Source organism: Dermacentor albipictus, chromosome 1 (assembly GCF_038994185.2).
Source record: "Dermacentor albipictus isolate Rhodes 1998 colony chromosome 1, USDA_Dalb.pri_finalv2, whole genome shotgun sequence".
NCBI lineage: Eukaryota > Metazoa > Arthropoda > Arachnida > Ixodida > Ixodidae > Dermacentor > Dermacentor albipictus.
This window is the reverse complement of record NC_091821.1, coordinates 366,295,972-366,322,169: the sequence shown is the minus strand read 5'-3', so window position 1 is coordinate 366,322,169 and position 26,198 is coordinate 366,295,972. Positions and strand designations below refer to the sequence as shown.

At 43.1% G+C, this 26,198-nt stretch overlaps 1 protein-coding gene and 1 long non-coding RNA gene across 2 annotated transcripts in view; one reads left to right on the top strand and one right to left on the bottom strand.

Annotated features, from left to right (window-relative positions):
- LOC135906955 (prostatic acid phosphatase-like) overlaps positions 1 to 18,247 on the top strand; it is a 37,701-nt gene extending 19,454 nt beyond the window's left edge. Inside the window, exons 7-10 of the mRNA XM_065438588.2 lie at positions 3,551 to 3,671; positions 7,113 to 7,195; positions 12,650 to 12,941; positions 16,840 to 18,247. Of these exons, the coding sequence (XP_065294660.1) occupies positions 3,551 to 3,671; positions 7,113 to 7,195; positions 12,650 to 12,941; positions 16,840 to 16,985 (642 nt within the window). The 3' untranslated portion in view covers positions 16,986 to 18,247. The remainder of the gene's footprint in view (positions 1 to 3,550; positions 3,672 to 7,112; positions 7,196 to 12,649; positions 12,942 to 16,839) is intronic.
- The window catches only part of LOC135906958 (uncharacterized), a 147,190-nt gene continuing 137,888 nt past the window's right edge, over positions 16,897 to 26,198 (bottom strand). The window contains exon 2 of the long non-coding RNA XR_010565858.1: positions 16,897 to 19,477. This is a non-coding gene — a long non-coding RNA (uncharacterized lncRNA). The remainder of the gene's footprint in view (positions 19,478 to 26,198) is intronic.

Genomic DNA, 26,198 nt, shown 5'->3' with positions numbered 1-26,198 from the left:
AGTCTGGCATCACTATGAAAGCAAAACTTTCTTTGTGGAGCAGGGAGCCTTCTTGTAGCGTGGTGGTCGGGCCATATAGAAAGAAATTTCAACAAGAGCGGACACTCCCATAGAGCCCAGCAGCCGAATTGACTGTAGCGAACCATGTGGATGGTATTAACACCTTCCAGTTTCGCTTTTGGGTGCAGGCATTTTGAACGCCAGTTGGTACAGGCAACGCCAGCTATGCTGATCAGCGCGGCTTTTATTTACTATTTTTTTTTTCGCTTCTACTGCTGAACTATGTGTGACATTGGCGCGGAATCATTTTATTATTTAGTAAAAATGATTGCGAACATTCTTCACAAGCCTCCACCGAATCTGTGTCACATGCAATTTCATAAAGAAAATGCAAGACATCTTCTGAAATGATGAAATGTTTATTTTGCTCTATATAAATGCTCATTCTGGGCTTCTTGTGCATTCATCCAAAGTTGTGGCACCAGGTAAGCAGCAGTTGTTGCCGTACGAAGCGCCACCGGATGCCATCAGCTAAAAAAAAGTCAATTACAAGCATGTATCATTTTGGTATATTGACGTAACAGAAGTATTGCATGTAGAGGCGAAACATGCGTAAGTTCTGAATGAGTGGCATTGCAGATAAATTCACTTTTGCATATATTTTGTAGCAAATAGAATCCTCCCAAACAATGCCATATAATCTGAGGAAAACATCCGAATTTCAAGCATCCCTCCCTTCCCCCAGGCATTATTTCCTGCAGTTTAAGAGCACAAATACACGGGTGACTGCGCGTTTCAAAAACAACTTGGCCTCAGTCGATGCGATGGTACGCCAAGTACACAGAGGTGGCTACAACACAAGCTCTCAGCCAGACCATGTTACACATTCACAGAATGCCTTCTAGTCACACTCAGGACAGATTCGTGGGTGCAAAGTCTGTTTTCAGTCACTCAGAAGACACAAAGGTCAAGTTCTTGAGCTCTTCGGCGTTATCTGGTTATGTCTCCTGCCGGTGCAAGCAACACACTCCCGTGTTACCACTCTCGGCAATCGCTGGCCGCATTTTCGACAAGCGCGAGTACTGAAATAAGGTATATATTGTTGCAAGGCCATGAAAAGTGTCACGAACTTGTCCCACTAAAATTCAGTACATGCAAAACTAACTCGCCACAACCGGCTTGTTTTTTTGCTAACAGCTTCAAAATCCCAGGCGCGGCGAGCATGCCACAAAAGTGTCCCAAAAAATTACGAAATGAATTGCAATAATTTTTGGGGTCAGAGAGTGCTTCACGAACTTCTCCCAGTAAGATTCAGTACATGCGAAATTAAACTGTGGCACACAGCCGAGCTGCTTTTCACTAAGTGCGCCACTACGTCGAGCGCGGCCACAGTGCTTGAAAAGTACCCCAAAAAGTTACGAAATTAGTTGCAATAATGTCTGAGGTCAGAGAAAGCGCCAAAACTTGTTCCAGTAAGATTCAGTACACGCAAAAATGCGTCACACGGCCGAGGTGCTTTTCGTCACAAAGCCAGGTGCGACGAGCATGCCCAAAAGCTACCGAAGTAAGTTATGATAATGCTTGGGCTCATCGAAAGCGTCCCAAACATCTCCCAGTACGAGTAATTAACTCAAATTAACTAGGCCTGGACGGCGGAGCTGTTTTTCGATAACTGCGTCACTATATAGGTTCTGTTTTGTGCATTTGTTCAGTTTTGTGCATTTGACAGTCGCGATGCACTTCAAGCACTAAATGTGCTTGAAGTGCGTCGCAACTGTCAAATAAAATTCCTCACCTTGCTGTAGTCCAGTAGTGCAGCGTTGCCGTGTCGAAATGCAGACGGAACCCAAGAAAACGCTGGGAGCCCGACAAACGGGCTACATCCAAAAGAGATGGGTCACCGAGCATGCGAGCTTCACATGCGCAGCCGGCCTCGCTTGCTTCGGGGGCATGTCTGGCGAATGACGCATGCATGTGGCACGTCTGGCGTGCCACTAGCTTGTTGCTACATGACAGAAAAAAAATAAGTCACGAAGTATAAGTTTATTTACACGCAAAACTTTTTCGTTTTAGCGGGAAAGAATAAAGAAAGATAAAACGTAAGTTCATTAAGTCTGTAAGTTCATTTCACATTCTTTTTTCCCGATGCTCGTGTCAACTAATGGATGGAGTTGACACTAGGCATGACGTGTTTCCTGTTGCCAGTTTTTGCCAAATGTCCCCTCTTATTGAATTTCTTTCTCTATGGTTGGGCTGTTAAGAGGAAGAGGGAATGTGGAGAGATGGAGGGTATGTGTAGAATGCGGCACTGGTCGATTGGTTCCCTTCGTGATAATGTCATCCCTACAGTGGCAGATGATTAAATGCGCTTGGTCAGAGCAGAAGGGGATGTATGGTACTACGTGTGTGTTACACCGGCTCTCCGAGTTGGCACATTGTGCAACACTGTGAAGGACCACTCCAAACGGATGTGGTTCATTGGTCAGGGAACATTGATGCAGCACATGAAGCTGGTTTTGCCAAAAGGTTAGAAGCTCGATGATGAGAGCTGGCCAAGGTGCTGGTTATCGCTCGGAATTATCACATCAATGTTACTACTGCCTTCCGACCAGCCACCGCAAGCTAAGTAAGGGAAAGCCGACCAATCGTAGACGCTGGCAACACCCTCTTCATCCGGTTATCGACTTTCAGTGCAGTGGCTCGGCCCCATTGAATCCCTGTCCACCTGAGCGTTCTCCTCGCCTCTTGTCAGCCAATTAGATACGACAAGCCACTCAGTGTAGGGAATGTTATTCGTTTTTCAAGCAAACAAAAGTGACCTTTTATGAACGAGGAGAGCGTTTGATTGGTCTCTTCAGACAACCCTGCGGGTGACTGCCCGCTGCTTGCGTTGGTGATTACGCAAATTTGACATCAGGAGAATGGAATAGAAACATATTGGAATAGTTTTGCGTTATAGAGCCCCTGCTCTGGTGAGGGAGTGCGTTACCGGTTCTGGTCACTGGGATCAGGCCACACTCCAGGCCTGTTTATGCAATTTTATCAACACGCGGATTTTTTTTTTATTCCGGTGGAAAATTGCGCGGCACCGGGATTCGAACCACGGACCTCTTGCACGCGAGGCGGGTGTTCTAGCTCTGCACTAACATTTAATGTATTGGAACTTAAATTCAGTGCACATGTATCTTTTTCTTATTTTGTGTTTGCTTGTAGTACATTTTTCTTTGTGAACATGTTTTTTTTATTTTCTGTTATTGGTTAATCCGCACTGTTTACAATAGTGTTAAGATTTTTATTAGTGTGTGTGTACTAATCATTGTAAGACTCATGTATTGTGTTAGCCCCAGCCCTATGTAATGTCCTCTGAGAGTCTTTATGGGTACTTTTGAAAAAAAAAAAAGCATGTATTCTTTACATGCCGAAATTAGCGAGAGACATTGCAGATTTGCTTCACTATATATCCAGTAATTTGTTATATCAATGCTTGTTTTATCGAGCTCTGAAAGTATTTCTTTACCTTCTAAATGTGGGCTGTTTTGTTATTCCTCAGAGATACCACAACTACACTGTGCCCAAGTGGGCTAAAGAATTGTGGGATAATTTGAAGTACCAAAGTGACCAATGTTTTGTCTTCCACACCAAGACTCCCCTTCTCAAGCGACTGCGTGCAGGTAAGAGGTTTGTTCTTGTGCAGCCTTGCTGGCACGGGTACATACCGTGTAATGTCAATACAGCAGTTTTGCAGTACCATTAATGTTTCATTACTTTCCATTTACATTACACTATCGCAATGTAAAAAAAAAAAAGTGGAACGAGTGTCATGAGTGTCTTTTCATCTTTGCCTAATGAAATGCTTGAAGGTGCTCTTTAAGGCTGCAAATTTCACATTTTCAATCATGAAAGGATACCACAAAATAAAATTTTCTGCCTTGACTAAAAAATATATTAGCCGTGAGTACAATACAACCTAAACAAGCAAAAGAATTGCTGGGGTACATTTGGTACCATTTATAATGTTGAAGCATGTGGCAGGTTTTATATATTCATGAGGTGATTTTATTTCTGTAAATGCTTTGTTTCTTTGTTTTAATGAGAGATGCCATATTGAGGGCTGCGAGTGAATTTTTGACTGCTTAATGTTCTTTGCATCCAACATGTATTCAATGTACACCCAATAAAAGGATACCCCAAAATTCCTGTAAATGAAAAATGGTGTCCCACAAGGCAGTTTATTGGGACCTCTGTTCTTTAATATTTATGTCAACATTGTTAATATCACTAACAAGGCAAAATTCATTATGGCAAAATGGTCCTTGTACAATTCACTAAAAATTAATCAAGGTATAACGAAGGCAATGATTTTTCACCCGAAGAACAAGTACACATCAAATCCACCACCTCTAGTCTGAAATGGTAGTAACATTAATTATGTTGGTGCAGTTTTTACTACTACTATGACATGGGACGCTCATATAAATAAAACTTGCATTACTCTCTCCAGATTTATTAGAATTTTTTTCACCCAACAGGCACAGTTTACTCGTCAAGAGTAAGCTAAGTTTATATTACGCTTTCTTTTGCCTATACCTAAATTACTGCTTTCTAGTCTGGGGTAACCCCACTGTTTCGAATATTCAAAAATTATTTGTTCAGAAAAAAATTGCTCCGGATAATTGACGATACCTCATACGATGCCCCAACGCTTCCCTTATGCCTGAAATACAAAATTGTTGGTTTAAATAAATTGTTTGAATGCAGGGTCTCCTGTTTTTATTTTAAAAAAATTATAGCAAAAGATTATCCCTTCCTTAATCATATTATGCATATGCACATATTACGCCTTATGAAACTAGAAAACAACATACTTATACATTACCTCGATGTAGAAATAACTTTGGTTTCACTGTGTTGACGTGCATATTGGCTAAATGCTTAGACACTGAATTCTATTAGAATTTATGCTATATATCATTTTCTGATATTCGAGACTCATTCATGACTTCGTTCTTGTTGACCTTATATTCCAGAGCATTTGACTTTTCTTTTATTATAATAATTTTGCACTGTTTCAGATTAATCCAAATATTTTTTTGTACTGTGTATTCCATATGCCAGTATTCATTACATGTTATAATTGCATTTGAAGTTTCATGTATCATTGTATAAAGATCTACGTAACTCTTGTACTCACAATGTCCGAGAGACTTCACATTGACTACGCATATTGTACTTTAATATTGCTCTACTTTTTCTTTTCTTTTTCTCCTGTCACAAGTGTCAATGTTGTTAAATGGGTTCGAGAGCTTCGTCAAGTAGCCGTATTGGCTGCTTTTTCTCCCTTATCCCCCAAATTGTACTGCACACTGTAGTGCCAACTGAAATAAAGCTTTGATTGATTGATTGATTGATTGATTGATTGATTGATTGATTGATTGATTGATTGATTGATTGATTGATTGATTGATTGATTGAAGTTGCGAGAACAATATGAGATCATCCAGGCAACCAATCAAGACTGCACTACATATGCTATTACTTCCCAAACAAGTTACAAAAACATGTTGCTTCTGAGTTCTTCCAAATGTTTGTTCATAGCGACATTCAAAAGGCAGATACAGGGCACTGTGCACCTGATTGTCATATTTTGGTGTTGAGACAGAGTTGCCTGTGTTCTTTCCAACTCGAGCATTTTGTAAGGTCCACGGCATGTCTGTCACGCTGGCAGCATCGGTAGCTTTTGGCAGCATCCAAACCAGTAGCGTCTGACTCACCGCAGAGGGCTGTTTGACCTAAGCAAGACTTGCAATGAGGTTACAGCTAGGTCTGCCACTAACTTCCTGTCAATAGCTGCAATGGAACTTGTATTATTGTTGGTGCATAGATGAATAACTAGACAATATTTAGTCTATTGAAGGTTGACTCTAAGGCAAATAAAATGTTTTTTTTCCTGCTGCTCAGCTAAACACCACACATGTATTTATATGTGTTCTTTTTTTCTCCACATCAATTGTGTGTTCACTGACCCTCTGTCTTCTTTTTTCTTTACATCTTATCTCATGGTGGTTACTCACTTTGATGCAAAAGCATTAAAGAAAGTAATTATGCCACCAGCACCCTGTTAAAACCAGTAACGAAAGTCTAGTCATTGCTAGCGCACATTCATGCCATTGGCATTTTTCAGGACACTGCTGTATCAATTACACCCGAATTTGTCCCAAAAATTAATATCAGGCACCCAGCTTCTGCAGTCACCATCAGTAATTCTGAAGTAAAATATTCGTGCAACTTTCCTGGCAGTGTACTGTGGTGGACAAATTAAATATGAACAAGTTAATACTATCTCAAGTGTGTTTTTTTGTTTGCCTCTTCACCATCTTGTCATGCAAACACGTCACCATGTATTCTTAGTCCTTGCCCCATACCATCTTTGGTGACCATTACTTGACCCTGGGCTAGTTAAACTAGTTCATATTTATTACGTTGTAATGCGATGCAATATAAAGTGAAGACTAGGGCAGGAAGAGAGTGCGAACCAGGACTCGCTTTCCTGAACTGGTCTTCCCTTTAATTTGAATCCCATTACAGCATAATTTGGCAAGGTGTGCACAGTGGGGCAAAATTACACTCAAGTTGTTGCTCGCAGGAGCCAGTGAATTTTATACTTATGCCAATTTGCATTTCATTTGCCATGATAAGCACAGTCATGAGCAATATGATAAAGGACACGAAATGTGTTTTAAAGCAATGATTACTATCAAAGTGTGGATTCACAACCCATGCTTTGCAAATAATCATTGCGTAAATAACAAAGAGTCGCTTTCTCATTGGGCATATTGTCTCGTTTAACACCTTAATCAAGGGCATGCATTTATAGTGACTATGTCTTTTTGAAGGCTGTTTGTGTACCATTCCCTCTATATCACTCAAGGGTGTATGTATGCTACTCGATTTATCACATTACAGGCTGAGTGATTACGAAAACTATTGGGCATGTTTTTATTTGTGGACAGTTTTCTGAATTGGCACTTTTTTGCGAAGGGGCATCTTTGCATCAAAGGGCATCAAAGATGGGGCTTCTTTGCTATTGTTTTGGTGTTTGTATTTACTAACAGGGTTGTTAGCAGCCAACATGTCGGGAAACCTGGAGGCAGCAGCACGTAACAAGTCAGAATACAAGGTCTTCATGTATTCCACAGTAAGTGCTAACTCATGACTATGGTGTAACAAGTTTAGGTTGATTGCATACATCTAATTCATTCATCAGGTGTAGTTGTATTAGGTGCTGTACTGATCCTAACTCATTTCAGTTAATTGTGTTGTACAAAAAACTTTTAGTTTCATGTTCTGACCACACTGTTTTGCTGTATGCTTGAGATTGTTAAAGGGACCCTGAAACGATTTTGACGATTTTGTACAAATGTACTCAGTTGTTACAGTAGGTCCTTGTGATCATTAATTGACGCATCTAAGTGCTCCGCGTAAAGTGTGTAATTTATCACAAGGTTTTAAAAATGTACATCGTTGCCAATAGCAGCACACTGCTCGGCGGAATATTCAGCCGGCCCTACCCATATGACGTAAATCACCCAATTGACGTCAGTATGGTGAGCTATCCTATTGACTTCCCAGGGCGCGTCATCGATAATTTTTCCACCTTTATGGTGAACAATTGATGTTCGTAATAGTAATAGTTCATTTGTTTCTATAAAAAGAAGTAACAGAAAGAGAATTCACAAGAACAATTTCTCACTACACTTAAGCACTTCCGGCACACAGCAAGCATCGTCTGCTTGTGTTACAACGTGCTCCGTCTTGACGAGAGCCCCGCGGTCAGTGTCAGTCTGTCTTTTCGTGAGCACCATGAATCGCCTTTGTTGCGTTGCGGGCTGCAAGCATAGTGACTGGCAATATGTCAAGCTGTGGCATCATGTCCCTCTGCAAGGCAGCAGACAAGCGGAGTGGCTGCAGCACATCTGACTGTCGCTGTCCGATTGGCGCCATAATTTACGTGTTTGCAGCCGTCCCTTTACACTGGAGGATTACTACCACAACAGCGTTTCACGAGTCTGGTATTCGGGTAAATGCAAGCGAGGGGACAGGGCCTGGACACTTGACTTTGCCGTTTCACGGGATGAGCAGAAGCGCAAACGTGAATGATCTGCATGGTGCAGCCACCTGGTGGCACAGAGCTCAACCAAACACAGTAGCAGTGATGAAGTGTATCATTCTTTGCTGCTGGTGTAAATTTTTAACAGGAGCGTAATCGTTAACATGCTGTTTTTGTAAATGTTTAAAATGTTTTACACTTGGTTAAAGCAATATTAGCTCTTTGTTTGGCTGGTTAAGCTCTGCGCGAACAGGTGGATGGACCTTGCAGACCGATCAGGCTGCTCATGTATGTTTACGCTAAAGTTGCTTTATCAGCTTGAGTTTGCCTCCACCCATCCGTTGAAAGGCCCAGCCCGCCTCTGGTTTCCGGAATGCCAGGCACATTCGGTGCTTCGCCAGACTGCTCGCAACGAACACTGCTTTGATAGCTCTTGCTTGGGGTCGACTGCCAAGCAGCTGGCGGAGAGCTTGGAGAGGCTTCACGCGTGTGCTCCTAGAGAACCGGAAGTCGACGACATGAAGTGCCATCATGACACGGAGCGAGTGAAGGCATAGCTTAGCCCCGATCACTCGGCGAACAAGTTGAGGAGAAAATGCATGACTGTGGAGGTGGGTAACTTGTAATCGTCCATAGCTATGAGACGTTTCACACAAATTGTGGTGTGAATGATTAACTTTAGCTGTACCCTACGTGTCTACAAAATTTGTCCGGACTGTTTCAGGGGCCCTTTAAAGTGTAATGTATGGTTGCATTGTAGAGTTTGTGCATCCATTGTGTATAGAGGCATTGTGGTCTTCGGTTTTCCTTTTAAATTTTGCAAGCTGTCTACATTGCCTGCGAAGAAAGAAAAAAGAGGCCTCTAGAAACTAGACATGCTTCGTTTGGATGTTTTTGAATGAATGCAACATTTTCATCGTCACCTTGCCTCTAATTCTAAAAATTGTAACTAATTACAAACTTTGCCATTAGTTTCAATGAGACACAATGAGGGAAAAACATTTTTAATGTAAGAAATGTAGAGTAAAGCTAATGGCATCTTTGGGCGGTCATTTTTGACTGCGTTAAAGCTCTCCCAAAAGGCCGATCTTGTTTGTATGGTCAAAAAGGGGGCCTCCAGCTGCATTTGGACTATCCGTTCTGATCACCCAACCCCAGGTCAGAGCGCCGAAAGGTGCTGCCAGTATCGCCATCAAAGCAGCCGAGAAATTTGGTTTGTTTCCGGCCATGTGACCCCACCCTTTCCCATGGTTGCGCTCATTTTCGTGGTTGCACCCATTCTCACAGATGTGCTCGCCCCATTCACGGTGACGACGATTATTATAAGCAATTATTATAAGCAAATAGAACAGAAAGCAGGGTGTTGAAGATAAGAATGTGGAGTTGTTTACACTAGCTCATATCATACAGGGGAGGGGCTATGGCCTACACTAAAGGTAGCTCATACAAAAATCTCACGAGAACAGTTGTTGCTTGCCGCATACTCACAATCTCTCTTTATTCTTCCATAATCGTCTGCTATGAAACTGGGTAGTTCAAGCAGAGCAGGTGTTTGGGCAAATGTTTCGTGCCAGGATATGCAAAAAAAAAAAAACTCATCAGCCCTTTCACTCCGTGAAGAAGGACGAGCAGCGAAGCTGTGGTGTTTTACCTCAATTGACGCACATATGTATATTATTATTATTATTAACGTACACAAACAGCGAATACATCTTTTGGCTGTGGAGTGATTTATTCCTATTCTTTTATGAAGTAGCAACGTGTGCAAGTACTGCTGCAAAGCAGACAGGAATGCCACAATATTTACAACTTCACTGTGAAACACGTAATTAAGAAAAGTAGATGAAACTTGGTGTAATGTTAGTCATCTTAGCAGCTAATTGTCGTATAATTTTTTTCTAGATTGTTTTGATAAAACAAGGGTTGCAGCCGTTTTCTGTAACCATACTCCCTTCGTCAGTGGCTATGTATTGATAGCAGACAGAAATTCTATAATGTTTACAAGTTCACTATGAACTAATTATGATAAGTAAATGAAACTTGGCATAATGATAGTTGTCTTAACGGCTAATTTCAGTATAATTTGTTCCAAGTTACCTACATTAGATTGAGAGCTACAGAGCATTCGCGAGAAACTGGAGCCGAACATTTTTTTCGTGTCAATACGACGCGTAGACAGACGGACGTAACCACCGCCGGAGGGTAGCTATATACAGCTTCGCTGTACAAGTGAAATGGTTTTGAGATTTCCTCATGGGTCACTTAGATGAGGTTTTTCTCGCAATCTATCTTATGCAGATATTACCTTAGTGAATGCCACTTCCTTTCAACCTATGCAGTAAAGGGGCAGGACACTGTTTCATCGTTAGGTGAAGTTGTAATTGTGAGTATGTATATCTAGTCTTAAGGAGACAATCTTGCGCTGGTTACTATATAGTAACAAAACTTCTAGTAACGTACACTAAGTTACATTCATGTGAGCCTACTATAATTTTCAAATTGTGCAGACATGTGCTGCCTGCTTATAAACCCACTAGGGATGTGGACAGCTTCCATAGCATCCAAGTTCATCAAGTGCTACATGTGTCATGCTGAGAATGGGGGTTTTGTCCTTTCACCCAAGGCACATTATGTTTGCTTTTACTGTGACTTTACTGTGGCTCCAAACAGAAAACCTTTGCCTGATTACTAAGAACACTCAAACTCTTTCATGTTGTTTAGGGTTCATTGGTGTTTGGCTGCCTTACTATATTTACCATGGAACCTTGCTTTGCCCTTGTTTCATATTTGCTACTTTATACTGGCATCTTCTTTCTTCTTTGTTGCAGTGCTGTTAGTGGCTTCATTCTCATCAGACTTTGTTCTTGTTTGAGAAGTACTAGTATGCTTGTGTCATTCTTTTGTGACAGTTGTTGCTGACATTCCCTAGAAAGATAAGCCTTTCTTGTGGAATTGTATGCAGTGCACATAATGAGTTCTGGAATTACTGCAATCGCCATGGTTAGAAGGAATAAAAGTCAATCATAAGCCATCTCATTCTGTCTGGCAGCCAACAACCATGCTGTAAACATTGGTGATGCTGAATTGTACTATTTCTTTAGTGCACACTAGTTCATCCAGTAAAGAACTTTAACACTTTCTGGTGCAGTGATTCGTGTAGGAATCAGTGTTTCGCAGGAAATATTTGGCATCACAAACAAACAATATTATGATGAGACGTAGGCAATGAATATATTGAAAGAATATTTACAAAGAATGCTCGGGCAAGAGATGATGTCTAATCCGGCCCATGTGCAAGCGACCTCATCATCGTCCTCATCGCTCTGCCAAACCTGACGTTCATCCATGTATCGAATATTATTTTCTGGAACAGTAATGACAGCATTACAAATTGCACAATTTGTCATACTTATGCCACAGATAAATGTGGCTCTGCCAGAAATTTCAGAAAGGTCTGGAGGTCACATCTTGCAGAGGTTAGGCCTCTGTGCTGTATCTTTAGAGCCTGCTGCCTGCTGTGGCTAGCACAAAAGTTGTGCTTCAAATAACCTGTGGCCATATTTCTCGCTGTTATGATTATGGATGTGCAAAAAGTTATTTTTGAGACCAAATCTAATGTGAATCGAATAAGACCAGAAGTGACTCAAATCAAATATTGAATAGTTTTTGAATAATGAACACGCTTTATCACAATCAATATAAAACGTCATTCACCTCCAAGTATATTGAAAGTTAGCAAGCTTCTGTCATTATATAGTACATTATAAAGCATTTTTTATTAAAAGCATAAGTGGAGCATTAGGAGCGCACACGCTGTTTCTTCGAATGCACAGGACTCTTTAGAGAGTATGAATGATCCCTGTATAACCTGTAAAGTATGGCTACCTAAGTGACAGCCTCCTCCACTATGCAAGTTCTCATGTTTTATGTCTTTGCAATAACCGTGGGGATTAAAATTTACTGTACTTTTGCTTTAATTTTATGTTTAGTTGGGCACAGTTGACTTTTGAAATACTATTAGAAAAGTATTTGAGAAATGTTCACATTTACAAATAGTAAATATTCAGTTTGAAGACCAAATCGAATAGGACACTATTCGATTTGTTATTTTAGTTTTGAATATTCATTCACCTTTAATTGTGACTGTGAATTAACAAGTTTGAAGAACTACATGCTGCTTACAACAGATTGAGTTTTTGGCACTTCATGAGAAAAACCTTCGATTCATTGCCAAAAACTCCAGAGTGATCTTTTTCTTAATTTGCCCCTGAAATCATTCAGATGCACATGTAATATAAGGTGTTTCTTCATGGATAAAATCTGGACAAGAAGGGTTACATATCTTCAGTTTGTACGAACCTGTCTTCTCACGTCGATATGACAGCGTTCCCTGTGAAAAACATTGCCTGCACCCATACCACATGTTTTTCTGGATAATGTTCTCCCCATTCTTCAATCAAGGCTATGCTATGCTGTAGAAGTAATGCATGCAGTTCTTGTGCCAAATGCATTTTAACTAGGAATTTTCTTGTCTTTATGCAGCATGATACTGAAATATCGGCTATTCTGGATGCCCTTGGCGTATTTGATGGCCATGCCCCTCCTTACTGCTCCTCGCTTGTGCTTGAGCTATGGAAAAATGGGCCGGGTAACTTCTCTGTGCGTGGGCTCACGCTCAATGCATTCGAGTTGGAGCCCCGGCCTTTGCACTTTCCTGGCTGTGATAACGAGTTTTGCACACTGGAGGAGTTTCTGGACCTGGCCAAAGTGTACATTCCGGATGACTGGCGGCGAGAGTGTGGTCTTCAACAATCGTTCTTCCTGTCTGATGGAGGTATGCTTTCCAGTGGGGTGATTGCAATTTGTTTCGTTGCGTGATAAGGGGGAAATAGTTAGCTTTTACGGCAAAGCTTATAGCTTACTATAAGAGGGTTCCACAACGGTTTTCATGTGACAGTGGCAATGTGTGGTGGCATGGTCTGTATCAAATGTGAGCCAGAGAGCAGCCAGCAGTGCAACCTACGTCAGAGTCCTGAGGTGGCCGTGTGACTGAGGCGTCGGCGAGAATGTGCAGCTGATGTTGGTCATAAAGCATCATTAAAAACAGCCAGCAACGCCGCCTGCGTTGCAGCACTGAAAGAGCCTTATGAGCAGGCCATCAGAATGTGTGGCCAGATGCCAGCTTAGATAGAGCTAGTATAGCATTCAGGAATGTTCGGGGGGTGCTAAGCTTGGAACAATAGAAGCGTTTAAAAAGATTTGGGTATAGTTAAAGGGCCCCTCACCAGGCCACATAGCAAATTTCGGTTATATTCTGGATGTTATGTGCTCTCTAGGGAATGCTCTGCCACAAGAATTTTTCAAACTGGTTCATTTATAGCCAAGATGGGAATATTTCAGTGCTGTGAACTCATGATTTTAGGAGGCAAGCATCACCGCCAACAAGCACATGCTCTCCGCTTGCCCCATCTGGCCTCCACAGGCGAAATTACTTCCCTGCATTCTCCCATACTGTAGCAGGAGGATCGTATAACACATACGTCATGGGCCCCGCATATTTTTCTTTTCCTTTCACTTTTTTGGCTGCATGGCACACTTCCGCAGAATTTCAGCTGTTTCCGTTGTGCGTAGCGACGTGATACTTAAGAGGCACAATCGTTAGTGCACATTGTATGCACAGTGCTTGTCAGCTCAGTATGGCCAGACCGGATGAGTGCCCCTTTAAGGAATTGGACCGCATTTAGTGAAGCATTTGCAGAGTCTGGGGTGCTTATTTAAGCCATGAAAAACGAGACCCCTAGCACTGCCAAAGGATGTGAGAACTCTCTTTTACCATTTCATTCTCTCTGATGTGCAAGTTGCTCAGATTTGCATACATCTGCAAAAAATGTATCTTTTTTTTTTATCAACCAGGGGCAGTGCCAAGATACTTCTATTGAGAGGACAGAGCATGATTCCCCATTTTCGATAGCAGTGCAAGTGGGAACTTTGTCGCTGAGCACTTCAAGTTGGTCGAAGGGGGGCGATGGGGGTGCAGGAGGAAAGTTTTGGGGTTAGGCCACCCATCCTTGCCCCCCTATGAAGCTGCTCATGTTACCCACAGAGATAAACCACATAAGTACCATGGCCATGTCTCCACTCCACGTGATTATCACTAGGTTAAGGCCAGCATGTTGAACAGAAACAGCTTTATTTAAGTTATTTTTGCATAAGTTATTTTGCAACTTTTTGTTCTAGCTCAGCTACGGAGCCCCAAAAAATGACCTAAACATGTTCAGTCCATATGTTAGGCAAAAAATAAAGCACTAATAGGGTTGTTCTACACACACGCACACAAACAAGCTAGAGCGTTAGCTTGGAGCCAAACCTGATTTCCCTGTTCAAATGCTTGTGAAAAGCCAAAACACTCTGGTTAAGCACCTACTGAAGTAATATAAATTAAATTTAATAAGCATAGAAGAAAAATTTTTGTTCCAGTGACTGTTCGGAACATATTTTATATACAAGCCCCCTAATTTTTATCTTTAGTTGCTGAAAATCAACAGGATTCAATAAAACATGCAGCGCAAAGTTAATATTTCTATAACTCCAAAAAGAAAAGAAAAAGTAATTCTGTAAACCGCATCTACTTAAGCATCTAAAGTCTATCAATACAAGAAATGGTTGCCTAACTCTGTGTTGACATGACAATGTAAAATGTATCCAAAGATTACTTCAGAGGTATGCATGATATGGGAATTGTCTGCTTTAGACACCCTAATAAATTCAGCTTACTTATTTCTAATATGTTTGTTTTTCTCACAAAGTTGCAAACTTAGTGCTTGAATTTTATTCAATTCTTTTGGACAACAATTTGGAGCCCTACCTCCTACAGCCAATTTAATTTGTTGATTTAAATGCAGCAAATTTCATTCAAGTGGCTGAGAGGTTATCTGTAAGGAGCAGCAAGATCTACCAGGCTTAAGGGTGCACTTTCAAGTTATGGAAACCATAGCTTTTTAGGGCACCTAAGATGCACTAAGGCATCTAATGCCTCAATAGGACATCCAATGCCACGTAGATTGCAAAACAGCAAGGATCATCATTTGCTGGTTTTTATGGAAGCAAGGTTTGGCATGTGGTGCTTCGGTTTGCTCGTACTATGTTTTTACTTTTTCCTCCTTATTGCCCTAAAATAATGTGTATTGGGGCATGTCATCTGGCCATAATATATCTGGGCCAATAATATATTTTTTTTCATTCAATGTGAAACAGTAACATGTATGACATTTCCAAGGCACATTGAACTGGCGCACTCTGCTGATAAGTGCAAGCTCAGCTACTACACTATTAGAGACATCATGCCAGTATTGCCATTGCCTCAAATCATGTGCATTCCCCGCACCTTTGCAAAGTTGTCATCGGGCGTTCATGGGGAGTCCCACGGTAAACTGTCAGTGTGCACAACGTGAGTGCAGACATGGACTTACCCCACTCTTCGAGGGAGACAGTTTAGCTCCTAAGGCTACTTCATTACCATTGTGCTTTACTCCTGATGAGTTGCTAAAAGTAATGCTAAAACAGCATTGGGAACTCGGGACCCTGGAGTGCAACCATAGCATGGATGCAAAATATCAGGCAAAATTGTTTGATTGCACCAAAAATTATAGTTCTAGGTTTTGTTCTAGAGTAAAGAAAAATAATAGTAATGTTTGAGTCAAGTATTATGATACCTTTAATAAAACATTTTTCTGCCAGTTTCTGGGATTTCTTGGTGTGGTTTTCATGGTGTCATTGTAAAATTCACTTAACTTGGTTTCGGAGGCGCATCATACGTAGCTACTTCCATGCTCCAAATCAGCCTAGAGCCCTTAGTTCATGTATCTTTGATAAAATTTGTTGGTATGGCTTTGGCACCTGCAGTTATTGCAATATTACATATTTTGTACTTGAACTAAAACTGAAAAAAGAAATCCACTTGTTTTTATTTTTTTAAATCCAGTAATTTGCACAAATGAGTTACAAAGGTAGGAAGATTAATTCAGTGATGAAAAGGTTAAAGGGGTCCTGAAACACTTTTTGACCGTAGTAAGAAAACGTTGCTGATCGGTTATAGAGGCTGCTGTGGAGCCAAATATTATACTGCATGCAGCAGAGACCTTACAATCTTGTGTCCGAAACTGCGAAAAATTTCTTGTTCTCGCTTCTGGAATGCCGTCATGCGGTGTCATCAATTGCAACTGGACCCACCAACGTTATTGAGTGATTTTGCTGTTGCAAGAGCATTCTCAGCAATACATAATTAGCAACATGGAGTAAATAAATGAAAAATATATGTGTCTGCGGTCTCAAAAAGACAGAAAAATCATTTCATCTTTGCACTGCATGTAGCTGCGTCAGCTGTGCGTAGTCTCCAAGATTGCAGCAGTGTTCTGCGTGGCGTGCTCCATCGCGGCCACCACGGAGTGCCGCGATGAGCCCTTTCATCACTGCAACACTCCACTGTATAGCTTCCAGCACGCTAGTGGAGATGAAAAGAGAAAGCCAAGTATCGGCGGGATAAATCTACTTACAGTTCAAGGATTCAAAAAAAATTTCCGGCATGAGATTCAGGAGACAATGTGCTTTAAAAGTGAGGCCATTCCATGATTACTTCAAAAATTTCTTTGGGCCACTTGACAAAGTGCAGCTCTACACGCACAGAAAATAATCAATGTTCGATTTTATTTATTTATTTATTTATTTATTTGCAGCGTTGGCGTTGGTGATTGGGCTGAGCGCCATACTGGCCATTGTGGTGTTCAGCTGCACTGCCTACTGTCTTTTGCGGAGGCGCAAGACACCAAAGAATGTGGTTGCTTACTCGCCACTTCCCACTGAGTTTACGACGACCAACTGAGCAGATATTGCACAGAGGAAGATAATCAGTTGCATGGAAACTTGGTGCGTCTTGCCACGACCACTTGCAGGATGGACATTTAGCATATTTGGGAGCCACTCTGCCAACGTCCACTAGGCGAATGCACTGAAAAGGTGGGCAGATGCAAGCAAAGAGTGCAAGCCCATCAATATGCTAAATCTGTGGCAGGTTTTCCCACCACTCCCCCATAATTGAATGCATTTCATAGTAGTGGCACCCCTGGGAGCCTGGAGGCAGGTTTAAGTTGATATCGAGTATTGAATGTTTACGTAAAGGTTACTGTGCCATAGAGGCTGGAAACTATTTACCAGCTTTACCACAAGGATGTGCAAACAAGGTATCTGAACAGAGGAAAACCTCTTGCTTAACTGTCCTTAAAAGAAGCTGGGTTCTGCACATATTTTGCATACTTTCTGATGTGACACTTTAATCTAATCAACACAGTTCTCCTTCATGTCTAATTGTATCAGCCCTGGACCAATAATATGGGCACTTTTGATAATTTTGTTGAAAAATAACTATGTGGGCTGCCATAAGACATTCCTTAAAGGGGCATTGAGAGTTTTGGCCAGCATTTAACTACAGGATTGTTATATTTTACTGAATGAAATTTAGAAATGAAGTCATGGACTATGGACTATATTAGATACATAGTATCTGAACATTCAGTATTCTCCCTCAGCTGTGGATGTTCTTGCATGGTTGCAGCACTTGAATACTGTGCTAGTTGATGATGTTAGCAATCCTTGCTTGCACTTGCTCTGTTATTTGAATGTCTGGCATGTGATCATTAGTGAAATGTTATTGGGTGTACACGGTTTGACGTGCAGCTCTATATCTTTTCCATTTTCAATGCTGGCACCATGGTCTTGCATTGTGAAAATTATTGTGCGTATTACTTCCATGGTATTGCTCAAACTGAACTTAGTTCTGCTTGCGCAGAGCACTTATAAGTCAACGTAAATTTGCGGCACTGTTGTCTAGGAGTCATATTTGCAGTATTGCTGTCATTGAGTGTGAACCTGCTATACAATTGTATGTGTGTTTATTCAATATACTTTTTTAGGGAGGCTAAAAAATTTACAGATTCCTAAATTTAATATATACGCTTGGTACACAGCAAAATCAGTATGGGCATTAAAGGTACTCCACACTCAACACAAGAAACCTAGCTCTTTTCGTTGTCTTGAATTTGTATTGCTGGATTTTTAGACCTCTATTAAAAGTTTTCAAAAAACAGTTTTATCAGTCTGACATCATTATGCCATATTTTCTCAATTTTTTGGAGTGTAGTGCTCTTGGAAAGTTGCATCTGTAGTCTCTCTTGCAAAAGCAAAAGGCTCAGTAATTATTTTCAAATGAAGAGAGCCACTTATAATACTGGACAAAAGCAAGCTAGGTTAAATTAGTAGAACCCTATTGTGCTCATTACTGAGATGTGTTGCACTGGTGCACCCACAAGTTTTTTTTTCACCAGAAGTATTACATGTGCTCCTTCAGACATGGTGAACCCAAATTCACTCTGTGCTGATTATCACCGTAGTTTATGTTCCGAGCATGCGCAGTGCCACATAGATGCTGTTTCTTGGGTTCTCTTTTCTTTAGAGTACTCTCATCTACTTCTAAAACACGCTGTTGTGATGGCGTGCTGCATCAAAAAGCAAAGGCTTTCACTGTTTATTTGTTTTGTGCATTTCACTTGTTTTCCTGTGTGGTCTTGAACCAACAGACATATTTGGGTGCTAGTAACTCTAACTGTATACTATGCAGCTTTACAGAGGCAGTTCTTCGCAGTATCGAATACTTTGTAACTTATGGAAGATGATTGACAACTTGATTTGTCGTTCGTCTTGGTCTGACCAGCTCAGCCTCGGTGAGGACAATTTCTGATGGCTCATTGATTAAAACAAATCAATAGCAGCTCTGATGCTCACTGAGTGATTGCACATTGTAATGACAGCTATCTAGCTACTGTATGCAGGCACAGTTCTCTAGTGCACAGCCAGTGTTGGGTATCGGCCACCTAGAGAGCTGGCCACGTCTGAGGTGAACAGCACACTTGTGTGTGCATCAGTTGGCAACCGCAACACCTTCTTCAATTTTGCCTACCAAACTTGGCAGCATTCATTCTTTTTATTATTTCAACATATGACGTATCTACACATGATTACGAAGGCGTGATAGAGTTTAAATAGAAACTAGAACCAGGTATACAACACATACAACACACTGGACATGTGCCGTGAGGATGACGTGTGGCAGTGCATCTGAGCGTTGTGCTTAACTGTCTTTTTAATGCATTTGTGGCATATCTGTTCGTGCTCAGACTTCACAATATTGCTTTCGTTGTATTCATTTGGGGCCCTCATTATCCAACTAAACGGTCGTCTTCATTGCTTGCCTGTTTCTTGCTGATAAAGTTCTTGTACTTCTTTGATAAGTTCTTGTTCCACCTTTGTACTTCACACCATCTGAAAAATAAGAAATGTCGCAGTTTCGCCCAATAGGCAAAGCATCAGTTGCGATAGCAAATTATTAGACAGCTATACGAAGTAAGTGCATTAGCTTTATTGGCCGTATAAACTTCTAAAAAAATTCGCTTACTAAATGAATTACCAACCATAGTGTCACGGGCACACAAGCAAACACGAACACGTCACTGGATGACCGCGGACACTCGCTATCAAAACGTTGGCGTAAGCAGAAGGACTCTGGCGTAAGGAAGAGTGACAGCAGCAGTGAGCAAATTGCCCTTCGTGCTTCCTCTCGTTTCAACGCGAACTAAGTGGCGAGAACACAGCGCACACAAAGTCATCAGCCCTCAGCGCGCCTAGACTCTACTCACTGCAGATTGCTTTCAATATGGGGCCAGAGTGCGGTCACGCTCGGCCGCGCGATACGCAGTCGCCGCTGAAGTAGAACGCTTACCTCCCCCCCCCCTTCCTGCTGCCTTACGCGAGATGGAATACGGCGCGCTTCCTCCTCGCTTTTCTCCCTTACACGTGCAAGATCGAGCTACCATCCGTCTGGTCTCATCCTTTCACGCTTTCACTCGCGCCCACAGCATTTGGTGTGCAGTCGCGATGTTATCACCCTTGGACTATTTAAGGGACATTACGGTGGAAATGCGACGGTGGAAATGCGTCTGGAGTGTCCATATTGGCGGCGAGGAGTTACGGAGTCGCCATCTATCGGAAGCGCCTCGCTGGCGTAGTATGAGGGATCACGCGGCGCGCTCCTCGTAGGTTTTGCTGCCAGCGCTCACTGAAAACACCACGCGCGAGCTCTCTCGGACATTTCTGTAAGTACTTTCGAAACGAGAGAAGTTTTTTACTGTATAAATAATAATCTTGGGCAAAGTGAAAGCGCAGAAGCGTTTACAGACGCTATCTGTTTACCGAATACGTACAGTGAATGCCACTGTGCGCGGTCGCCGCGATGGAGTCTCCCGAACCTGCTTTTGCGTGAAAGGTAGGTAGACGGTGAGAGCAAACTATGTGAAATATGCTCTTATAGTGTTTGTATAACTAAATGGAGCGTAATAGAATGAAGCCTCAATGCAGCGATCGCACAGATTCGCAGCGACCGACTGCGCGTCTGTATGCTTGTCCGCGCACTGTTTCGCCTTCGCAGCGTGCGCGTTTTCGCACCGTGCCATGAGCTTTAGGCCGCAGAATATGAGCACTTGACATTATACAAGCAACCATTGTTGCGTGGGTGCTACCAGAGATGATCAAAAATAATTTAATTGTAGAGATTTCGATGCCTACGGGGATGTGCCGTCGCGACGACTCAATCTTTTTTTTTCTTCTAAATTCTTGGACATTTCAATATTATTTCTCGAGTTGCGTCGCACTGTATGTCTATCGGTTTTCTCAGCGTGCGATTTCCCGCTGCTTCCTTTTTGTAATTCAGTGCATTAATTCATAACACAAACATTACCTTATGTCATACTTTTTTATAATGTGCTTCTTACGCTCACTTTCCACTCCAGTGAACTTGCCAGTATCTATAGCATCGACAAGTTCATAGACCAAACCGTCATGACATTAGTCAGGCAGCGGACTCGGGCGGGCGTCTCAGTGCGCGTTTTCCGAAGATTGCAGATTCGGCGCCGTAGCAGAAGTCTTCCTCGCGTCTGTGCTTGCTGCATACCCGAGTCGTAGCCGATGACTGTTTGCCGGTTTTATGTTTCGCGAGCAGAGCTTCACGCAGCTTGTCCTGCGGCTACGTGTAAATAAGGCTGACACCGGGCTCCGTTGCGTATACGTCTGGCATTGCGGCACCGAGCAGTAGCCTACCATGTTGCGCGCCTTCAAAGGCAGCCACTACCTATTGTAGTGCTTTCAAGCGTTGTAAAGGAGGCACTCGAAGCCGGAAAATCTCGCCACTAAATGAGGAGCGCAGCGTACGAGGTAATTTAAACTCTCGTTTTCAGCTCGCTTCGGCGCTCCCGAAGCAGCCGACGCGGCCGCTATGTCAACGTGATCCCACGTGACGGCGACGGTGGCGCCAGCTTTTCCAGTGGTGGAGCTCGAGGCCAATAGTTTGATCCTTCCGAAAAAAAAACTTTAATATATGGTTAAAAAAAAGTTAATGCAGAGATATCTGGACGCAGTCCAGTACAAAAATTATTGGCTACAGAGACTATTATCTGTATATATACAGGAACACTAGCAAAAGCGGACTGGTTCTGCTACCTGTTGACAAAAAAAAGAAAAAAAAAGCGATGCATAGTCGTACTGTGCTCTGTGGCAAGCTGACTCCATGAGAGGAGTTGCTCTACTGTCCCTGTAGCATATGCAGGAACTCCTAATTAGGAGTCACGACTCGCGGCTGCGACGAAATGCTACGAGCACGAAACCCAAACCTGGGCCATCCAGCAGGTCTTGGCAGCTCTTGAAAGACAAAGGCCGAGCGAAACCGACGGAACGTTGCCCCTCAGGGCGACCGACCGCGTGAGTAACACCATAGAATAAAGAAACAACTGGTAACACGCGCTGGAGTTGAGTAGAGACCACCTGCTGAGACGTCAGGGCCCGCGTCGCCATTTGCAGGCGACTTAACGAAGTTGTTTCTCTCTATATATATTGAGCGGCGCGGACAAATAAAATGTTAGCTAGCTATCTCAGCTGGGATAGCTAGAGCAGGTGACGATTGTGTTAGCACGCCGTCTATTCTTTTATCAAAGAAAGACCTATTCTGCTATGTGTACGTATTTGAGACATGGGTTGTACAACATGACGTCTTCAATTTTGTTGTCGTTGTCAAGTGCATCGTCTGCTAGCGAGTTAACCAGCGAGTGGTAACGGGTTTTTCTCAGAAATCAGATTCGAAAATAACTTGTTCGCTTACACTTCCAGAAAAAAGCCGAAGGACGCAGCTAACTTCTTTTTTTTTTAATTAAAGAAATTATGGCGTTTTACGTCTGGTGATATGAGAAGTACAAGAGTGTTTTTCCATTTCGTTCCCATCAAATTCCGCGACCTGGTTAGAACCCGTAAGCTCTAGTTTAGCAGCGCAACGCCATATGTAGCCATTAATTAGGCTACAGCACCGTCTTCTTTTTTTTAGTTGAGCATAAATTGGACAAAACTTTCACACAGCTTACGGACCAAACATTACCATATGTAATGGTTACCTAAAGCTGTTTTCGGCGCCCGAGGTCCGACTGCAATAAAAGAACCCGTACCAATTTCTCCGCATTATGTTACGCGAGGAAGATGGAAACATGAATGTAGAATTTTTTTTTTCTATAAGAATACTTCCCGCACATCTGAGTACAGGGCGCCGGATGGGTCAGATGTTTTATTTGTTTGAAGCGGCAAGAAGGAAGTTTCATGTTTTTGCGTCTTCATTTCTCAAAACCTACTGATGGAAAAATGTATGCGGAAGAATATAAACGAGAGATACATGCTGCTTGAAGAACAAAAAAAAAAAACATTTGTTCTCCAAAGGGAACCGTACAATAACATAGTAGAATGAAAGCCGACACTGCGGCCGCAATGCGCGCTATCACCGCGCTAGCGGCGTTGAAGGCCGTACTCGCGCTATACGGGGCTTCACGACAGACTCTAAGAATGCCGCCCCCTACCGCTCTGTAGTGTACGCGCTTTGTTCGTGCTTGTCTCCCTTTCTTTCTATCTCGCCCTTCTACTCTGTTTCTCTTTTTATCCCTCTTAACCCTTCCCCCTGCGCAGGGTAGCCAACCGGAACTACCTCTGGTTAACCTCCCTGCCTTTCTCTGCATTATTTTCTCTCTCTCTCTCTCTCTTTCTCTAGAGGTGTTAAATAAAATTTTATAAAGAAGAAAAGCATCTATTTCTAAGGCATAAATACATGATATATGCAATTATAAACACCGTCTGAGTAGTGTGAACGCATATATCAGCGCGCGAAGTAGTACGAATGACCTTTCAGAAAAGTATTGCCAGCAATTTCCAACGGCGCGACCTCAATGTGGCCCAATCCACTTCGATCGCAGCGCCGCCACAACATTTTTTGTCGTCGCGCACCTCACTGCAAAGCATGCGCCGCCCCAGCCGCTCGTCCCACTCAACCGTATTCCGCAGCACTCTAGTGCAGTCTAGTGCAGCCGGTGTAGGCACAAAAAAAAAAGAAAGAAATAACCCTAGAGCGGTATTTTGTAAGAGTCTACCTAGTGGACATGTCCATTTCGTTTGCTGTTGAAGTTCTGATTGGCTGGGCTGGCATGCGCAACCGCAGCAGCAAGGCGCCACAGTAAATCGGCACTTCAGCAGAACACGATATAGGCATGTCCACTAGGTAAACTTCTACAGAATCTCCCCAATCTGTAAGAGTCCTTGGCTGTGGCTACTTTATAGTAGCAGTCTCCTATTTGCTCCGACCAATCTCTGAGGCTGCGACCAAACCTGTCAAAATTCTGCCTAAAGATGCCAGACGGCGCCACAGCCATGCGCACTTTAAAACCCCTCAATCTCCCAAAGTAGCGCCATTCACTTCCCTCCTCCTCCGCTCGGCGCGGCCTCGACGGTGGCGCCGCTGGTGGTGGGCCTGCCGTAGCAGACGACGCTACGGGAGGAAATCCGCGGAAAAGTTCGTTCGAGTCCTGCGGAGCAGTTTTTTCAATCTAGATCTTGCTTTGTCAGTCGGTAACTGGCCTTAAGAATGTCGTGTCGGATTTGCGGAAGAAATAGAGAAAAGCACCATTATTCAAGGCGTATTTAAGGCGTAAAGCGCGCGCACGTTGAAAGTTCGTGTTGCTGAAACACGACACAAGCACGCGGTGTGCTCAGACACGCGAGTAATTACCAGAGTTTCAGGTTTTGACAGCGCGAAAGTATGTGCACGTGGTTTCGTAGGTTAATTTACGTACCTGCAGGATGCTTTTGTTCGGCCGGCGCGTGAGAGATTCCGACTGTCTGCGGTCAGCAATGCCTGGCAGCAGGGCCGTTTCTGTTCCGCGCCTTTTACAGATGTACGTAGCTCATGCACAGGTTGTGGTGGCCATGAGCAACGTTTTCACACATAGGCGGTATAGATAATTTTAACTACGTACCAGCATATGAAATCGTTATTTATTTATTACAGTGCAAATGGTTAGAATTTGATAGAAAAGAAAGAAGGAACTTGATGGGACAACTGGAAAGAGGTTCAGAAAATAATTATCCCCTTCCCTCATCGGCACCAGCAACACTTTTGTTGAAGTGCTAATTTTATCTCTGTATACTACGTGCGTCTGTATTCTTTTGCGTTGTAAGTTTTCACAAGGAAGCAGTGTTGCGTTAACTGGAACAGTCAAGGCACACAAGACAGAAGAAAAGTTGATTCTTGGGTTTTACATCCCAACACCACGATTTCATAAGGCACGCCATAATGGGGGCTCTGGATTAATTTTTTTTTTTTTTTGCAGCTGGGGTTCTTTAACGCACCCCCAATGCACTGGACACTGGCCCGTTTTGACACGGGCGTCAAAAGAAGAGGTTGGAGGAGCCGTGTCACTTCACAAAGCCGCGCGTTCTTTGCCACTTGCTCGAATTCAGCCCGCCCGATCTTGTGAATCCACACTTTTCTTCGTTTTGCGTTGCGCCCGGCGGATGGTAAAACAAAAAGCTTTTTGCCGTCACTGGGTCTGTTGTGGCAACCGTAGGCGCAGCAGCACGGCATCGCAATTAAGCACTCGGCCCTAACACATTGTATAAAACTACCGCGCTCCTTCAAACCGCCTGCCGTACTTCGTCGCGCAGGCCCAAGAATGGGGGTCGCAGGCCCAAGATTGGGGGTCGCAGCGCGCTGGAAAAAAAAGATATACAAAAGCGCGGCGCCTGCTCTGCGCCGGAAAGAAAAAAATATACAAAAGCGCGGGGCCCGCTTTCACGTGACACGGATTGGCCAATGGGGGAGCGGAGGAGGCTGGGCGACAGGAGGAGTGGAGGAGGAAGCGCCTGGGTGAGCGGGGTGGCGGAAAGATCTAAGAATGGCGCTACTTTTGGAAAATTGAGGGGCTTTAGCGCACTTAAACACACTACAAGCGTAACCTCACAAAGATGTTGCAGCGCTAGCCACCGTACCGCAGCAGCGCTAGCTTAGTGCAAGTACAGGGGTCATGTGCTTTCAGCCACCACCACCTAGGCGTTGTTGTTTCAACGAGCACTTAAACTAAAAATTTCAGTTTGAAAGCGTAGTTTCGATATAGTATCGACGTTCCTCCCACAGACAGCGACCGCCATTTTGTCAAGGTCTGTGTGACGTCGGGAAATGCGGCACCACCGCCGTGCCGTCTGCTCCTAAACAGTTCAAGAGCACATCGGGTGCTTTGCTAGGGTTCCTAGAATATTGGCTAGTCTGCCGTCCGCGCGCCGCGCCTAATGGAGCGGGCGGGGCGCTTTTTAAATGACAGCGCAGAGGGCGCTGCGAGCAGTCCTACTGCTACGCTATTCGCCGTCGTTTGCTTGGCTGCCTGCATGCACCGCGGCAGGTTAGTGCGGGTGGGTTTACATACAACCTCTTCTGCACCTCCGGTTTTTCACGAAGTCTCTCAATACTGAAAGGGCAGCGAAACATAAAACCGTGCCCCCCCCCCCCCCCCCAATTTTTTGGGTGGGCTTCCTTTCAGGCTTGGAGCAAACTTTTATGCAGCTAGAACAGAAAGCTAGATCTGGAATTTTTCAGGATGGTCTATAATTTTTTCATTGACGCTTTTGCTCTGAA